We start from the raw sequence: 6,245 nt of genomic DNA on the forward strand, positions 1-6,245 counted from the left end.
TGTCACGGCTAACTATCCGCACAAAACGTTTGATAGTTTAAGATCTACAGCTATAAATTATGAAATTACAAAACATCTGGACTTTACAATGAAAAATGTTATGGATTACAACTGGAAATAAAAGTTTATAACTCTATATGTTTATAAGTAATTAATATTTTATACGGATCGCACACACACACAAATGTGCACATATAAATGTATATATACACACAATAAAAAAGCTTTGCGTTTTACGACAACAATTTCGCTAAGAAATATGAAGACTGTAATTTAGAGGGTGATGAACACGTGGCTACCAGAATAAACGGTAAAAAAAACAAAACACCAGTAGAGGCTACTTTGTCTGAAACATTAATGTGAGAAAAGAAACTTCCAAAAGCCACACTGAAATGATAACGTAGATGTGAGATAATGTGCCTGACGATGCTCAGAGCTGCTTTTTCATTCATGCAATGTAAAAGAATTAAAGCCATGTATGCCGTTTAATTGAACAGGTCCCACAGGAACCCCAAGCGTCTGACATGCACTTTTCTGTAGATGACTTGGTTAAAGTTCCCAGTTATTTCTGCAGCCACATTGCCACCTAAATAAACAATCTTCTCCGTGAATCTGCACTCACACAGACCGGTTCAGTGGTCTCCTCAAAGCCTGCAGATCCACATCAAATGCTCTTGAACACTGGCCTCCTCTGTGCTCTTGTGCTTTGACAGCAGACTGCCAGGAATTGAAGAGATGATTTTTACTTAGAAACCACATGGGAATGTCTGAATATGTACATATACATAATCAAAAGGTCATCATGGGGGATCAGCGCATAACATATAGTTACCTTTTCTAGGCTAGTGTGTCAGGCTTTGAAGCAAGTCAAGGTTTGCGGTGAATTCAGATTAAAACATGAGAAGTCATCGACTAAACAGTCTAAAACTGTAAATGCATATTTGAAATGTAACATGTAGATAATGTTACATGCAGGTTTGTATAATTTTATGCTAGACTGAGTGCATCTCTGCAAAGAATGGCATAAAACAGGACTGTAATTGCATTCAGCATGAATGTCTAGGTATTAAAATATACTAATTTTATATAATTAAAAAGACATAAAAAGTAGAAAAAAATTGTTATATCGTGTATATAAATGTAATAAATAACCGTAGAGTCCCTTCTTTGAAATCGCAAATATCACATGACAAAGCTTCAAGGGCTCCATCCTGTCAGGTTGTCATGGGAACCGTGTATCCCTCCCCACTCTGCCTCGTAGTCCCTCAGGAGAAAAGCTGTGCACCTCTGATTCCCTGATGCACAGCTGAAAACAAAACCAATCTCTCCCAACCTGTTAGGTAATATCTGAGTGGGAACCTGCATCGGCGAAAATGCGTGCGGGAGCAGACGGCTGTGACATCTCTTTAAACAAGCTGCAGCCTCAAATCTGTGTGTGTGGAGGCAGAGAAAGGCAGCGAACACATCTCATTTAGATTAATGAGAGGCTGCACACTTGGCCGCTGAATGTTATGATCACGCTGTTTGAGGAGTGGCTCTTGCTTAGCAGATGAACAATATAATTTCACCAAGGTGGCGTGTTCAGGTCTCTTATTATTGTAGCCGCTGCACGATATTAAAATTCCCACACATTTAATTTTGTAAATGCATGGGTTGCATGAGGACACTTCCTAGAATAGATGACGCGGGGCCTCAAATGGATGTCACTTGTTTTAAACCAGCAGTTGCTCCGTAAAATGCTTGTGTTGTGTGTTTTTCTGGCTATTTGGTTGTTCGTTTTAATTTCTTATTTATTTTTTATTCACTTGTTTGTGCCTGTAAAGTCCAATTGCCAAGTTTTTTTTTGTTGTTGTTGCTTAAGTGCAATGCATGCTATGTGTGCGTGGAGAGCCTCTGTATGTTCTAGTCCTCGGTTCACCTGCAGGAGGAGCTGTGGCTCGCTGCAGCCTCTCTGGAGCAGAAGAGAGAGATCCCTCTTTTTCTCCTTCAGTGGCATGAATAATATCCCCAGTGCTGGAGAGAGAGCATATCAAGAGGCAAACGGGAAGGGGAGAGAGATAGCAGCCAGTGTGACAGATAAGAGCGTGGCAGAACTTGTCTTCCCGACTGCACCGTGGGCCGGGGAAAGAGAGAACAAGTGCACCAGAGTGTCAGGCAAGGCTGCTGCCTGCACACATAAACACTCACTCACTCACACTCACACACAGAGAAACAGACCAGAGCCCACAGCCCGGCTGAAGAAGTTCAGAGAGAAGACTGACCTCAGAAAGGTACAGTATGATTGTATGTCTCTCGCTCATTTGTCCTGCAGCCGTGTGTCCCCCCTCCTCCGTCCACCTTCTTTACATATAAGACAGTGTTAGCAAATCAGCTGTGCTCACTTGATGCTCCACTTTGTTTTTCAGGTGGGTTGGCAGAAGTTTTGTCAGTGGATTCACCCAAATATTATGGCTTTCCTCAAACTGAGCCTTCTCGTCCTGTAGAGGAGTTGTGTGTTTCCCCCCCTCCTCCAGAAGAAGTTGTCTCGTGCTCGCAGCCTGAGGGAGGATGGAGAAGCTGTCAGGGAAAGACAAGGAGCTGATACGAGGCAGCTGGGAGAGCCTGGGCAACAACAAAGTTCCTCACGGCGTCGTCATGTTTTCCAGGTAAAGTCCTCCACGATCAGCTCAGACAGTCAAGTAACTTATGAGAGAACTGAAGGATGCTTTTCTGTGCAGATGATCTTCTGTTGGTTTCTAACAGCACTTAAAGCAAAAGTGACAGGATGTTGCTGTGTTTTTTTGTTATGCTACTTACTAACACAGGTGTGTGGAGAGAGAACCAGGCTAGATCCTTTGCTGTACACTTTCACCGTGCAGGGACCGGAGGCTTGACTTGTTGCTTGGCGACAGACTGCAATAATCCACAATTTACTTTGAGACAGCTGCTGCTAAATCAGACGCTAGCAGGAGAGATTTGTAGATGTATGATTTACAGATTGATTCTGTGTCCGTGTGAATGTTTGAACCCGTGCCATCTGTATACACCTATAGAATAGTGTGGTATTTGTCTGTGGTAGACTGTTTGAGCTGGACCCTGCGCTCCTCAGTCTTTTCCACTACAGTACAAACTGTGGTTCCACACAAGACTGCCTCTCCAGCCCTGAGTTCCTGGACCATGTCACCAAGGTGAGCTCTGTTCACCACAGCGACCGCTACAAGTATACACACATTTGGAGCTTTACTTGTGCACAGTGTTTTTTTTTTTAACGCTCTCTGTTTGTGTTGTTGCACCCGTCTGTGCCCCTGATCCCAGGTGATGCTTGTGATCGATGCAGCCGTCAGCCACCTGGATGACCTTCACTCCTTGGAGGACTTTCTGCTCAACCTCGGGAGGAAGCATCAGGCAGTGGGAGTCAACACACAGTCATTTGCTGTACGACCAACGTCTCATAGTAAAACTCTCAAGCAGCGATTTCACAAATGAATGATCTGTGTAAAACTGTGTGTTGTGTTTGTGTACTTGTTTGTTTTCACTCCTGCAGGTGGTGGGTGAGTCCCTTCTCTACATGCTGCAGTGCAGTCTGGGCCAGGCCTACACGGCACCGCTGCGTCAAGCCTGGCTCAACATGTACAGCATCGTGGTAGCGGCGATGAGCCGAGGGTGGGCCAAGAACGGCGAGGACAAGGCCGACTGAGGCGCACAGCGGGAGCTGCTGAGCAGTTGCTGTCAAATCATCAACATGGTTGCCATGGAACAAGGTTGTGTAACTTGCAGCATTGTGGCTTTAGCTGCTGTACATTTGCTCTGTGAGTGGGGTCATATAGCGTAGCGGATGTCTGGCATAGTTACACTTTTCAATTCGACCGTCCAGTCGCAGAGTTTATTTTCTTTGCTGTGGATGTTTAGCTACCAGGCAATGCTGCTGTACAGCTGTGAGAATCTGAGCCAGCCTGCTTTGGTTCTTCTAAGTCTGGACCCGTAATCTGAATGCCTCAAACCAAGAACAAGCATTAAGGATAACTGTTGAGTCTCTTTGTATATAATGGCTTTGATTTATCTATTCCAATGATAACAGTGACTGTAGTGGTCTTTGTGATGTACTTAAAAGAGTTGCACACTTGTGAAACAATAGATATTATATTTAGGCATCACACACACTACTCAGACTGTGATGTTACTGTGGCCAGCCGGGGCAGCTCTCTAACTAACTGGAACACAGTGATACTCAGCTAACCTTGTGGGACAATGCAATGTCATTTTACAGAGGAAAATCTAATCACTTTACTCTTAATCATTACTGTGTGTTTTTTTAAAAGATGATATTACACATTACATTTTTTTGTGAGTGACTTTGTTATCTAAACTTTGAAGCTACTGACGATAAGCAAATTTATAAAATTATATTCAATAGATACTGACAAGAACTGTTAATACTCTCTGATAGCTTTCTTCAGCGATCTATGACTGTTAAGGCGTCCGCGAGCACCTTACTCGACACGGTGTGTGATGCTCTCCTCAGTCGAGGTTGTGAGTATTTCAGTAGGCGTCTGATGACTGTTAAACTCTAACTAATAGACTGTTACGTGACCTTTAGCGTTTTAATGAAATCTTGAAGGAATTCTGACATCTGTGTTCCTTGGCTATCAGTTTCCAGTTATCGTTCGTGTGAAGTAGTTTGGTCGTACCGTAGTTGCTTATCCTAGTAATGCTTGTTACCTGCATCGACTACTGATGTCGTATCCCCGTGGCTGTAGAGCTGGAAATAATCAGAGCGGCTCGTGTTTCTTCAACACAGACCTTCTGTGCGGAACTGAAGCTGGAAGTGAATATTTATTTAGACTTAATGATGCAAATGCAACACTTTCCTTTTTGATTTATCAGCCTATAACAAATAATGCAGAGATACTGTGCTGACACCGTCCAATGTGTGTGTGTGTATTATTACTGCTGCCATAACACTGTATGTACCATCGTCGGTTGTTATTTACATTCACGGCCAGAATGCCAAGTAACTTAGCAACAGTGCGCCAAGTATTAGATAATAACACCATACAACTGTAAATCCAAGCTGCTGATATGTGGTTATTATCGCTTTAGTCTGAGTTTATATTTCTACAATTTATTTTTATATTCTGGATAGCGTGTGCAGTGAAAGAGCATCGACTTTTTCTTCTTCTTCTTTTGTTTAATTTAATGTACTAAACAACATTTATGATCTTGTGTGGATTTCAGTTCATGAACCCAATACAAGCAAACAAACTTATAATCAGGTTTTCCTTTAATTTGAAAAAAAATTACAACTTTTAAATGTCCAATTCCTGCAGAACAGTATAAAAACAGGGTTGTTTTGAGCTGTTTCATCCCTCCATAGTCTGTACTTTCCAGCCCACAGGTGTAATGTTTGTTAACTGACTGTGTAGGTGGTGTGTTTATTTATAGTGGTTCTTTTTTTAGTATGTTCGCAGCCCTATGCAGGTTGTTGTTCACCATGTTTCTGTTTTTTGATTACCTGACACTGCGTATTTTTAGCTGGCATGACTGACCGCTGGTGTGTTATCTTTCTGACATCCAGATGTGTATATATATTGGGTGTGTCACTGTCTACCTCATCACTATCAGCTGCTACTGAACAGCGATGACTTCACCTAGTTATCCTTCAACCAAAAACAAAAACAAAAAAAACACAAACAAAAAACGCACATTATTATTCGAGTTGATACGCACTCTTTGTAAGCTGGATTCCGTCCTACACTTTCAAGAAAACAAACATGTTATGTGCTTACTTGAGCCTAAATAAAGTGATCTGTGGATATTTTACCGCTGAACGAGGTCAGTGTGTTTTCCTCTCGGTCGTGGGTTGTTTTGTCGCAGACTGATTCTTGGTTACAACACAATGGTCAGCTTTTGAAATCAATCACACAATGCCTGATTTCCTTCCCACTGACAGCCCATCCCCTAAGCGTTACATAAGACCCAAGCGTCGAATGGCTCATCGCCCCGGGCTACAGAGACGAGGGCGACTTCAGGCACATCAGCCCACTTACTCATGCAACTGCACAATGTCGCATCGAGAACATTTCCCGAATTTCACCCAAGTTCCCGACAGCCTGTTTTGTTCTTTGTTTTTTTTTTTTTTTGCATTTTCCTCCACGAGCAGATGTTTGCATGTGTTTCTGCTTGAATATCAGCTTGTGTGTCCTGTAATAAGAGGATTTTATTACACAGGACTCCTTTCTACCACACATACAATTTGGTTGTATCAC

The 6,245-nt window shown here is 42.5% G+C and overlaps 1 protein-coding gene across 1 annotated transcript; it reads left to right on the top strand.

Moving 5' to 3' along the window:
• Positions 1 to 2,547: 2,547 nt before the first annotated feature.
• ngb (neuroglobin) lies at positions 2,548 to 3,676 on the top strand. Its single transcript, XM_008283206.1, has 4 exons — positions 2,548 to 2,645; positions 3,059 to 3,167; positions 3,295 to 3,414; positions 3,524 to 3,676. The coding sequence occupies exons 1-4, from the start codon at positions 2,548 to 2,550 to the stop codon at positions 3,674 to 3,676; spliced, it is 480 nt and encodes a 159-aa protein (XP_008281428.1).
• The last annotated feature ends 2,569 nt before the right edge of the window (positions 3,677 to 6,245 follow it).

Source organism: Stegastes partitus, unplaced genomic scaffold (assembly GCF_000690725.1).
Source record: "Stegastes partitus isolate 25-593 unplaced genomic scaffold, Stegastes_partitus-1.0.2 Scaffold8, whole genome shotgun sequence".
Taxonomy (NCBI): domain Eukaryota; kingdom Metazoa; phylum Chordata; class Actinopteri; family Pomacentridae; genus Stegastes; species Stegastes partitus.

What these genes read in the sequence shown, in the direction of transcription:
- ngb (XM_008283206.1), top strand. Translation starts at nt 2,548, where the DNA reads ATGGAGAAGCTGTCAGGGAAAGACAAGGAGCTGATACGAGGCAGCTGG. An exon ending in TCCTGGACCATGTCACCAAG is followed by an intron (nt 3,168 to 3,294) that starts GTGAGCTCTGTT and finishes CCCTGATCCCAG; the next exon opens with GTGATGCTTGTGATCGATGC. An exon ending in TCAACACACAGTCATTTGCT is followed by an intron (nt 3,415 to 3,523) that starts GTACGACCAACG and finishes TCACTCCTGCAG; the next exon opens with GTGGTGGGTGAGTCCCTTCT.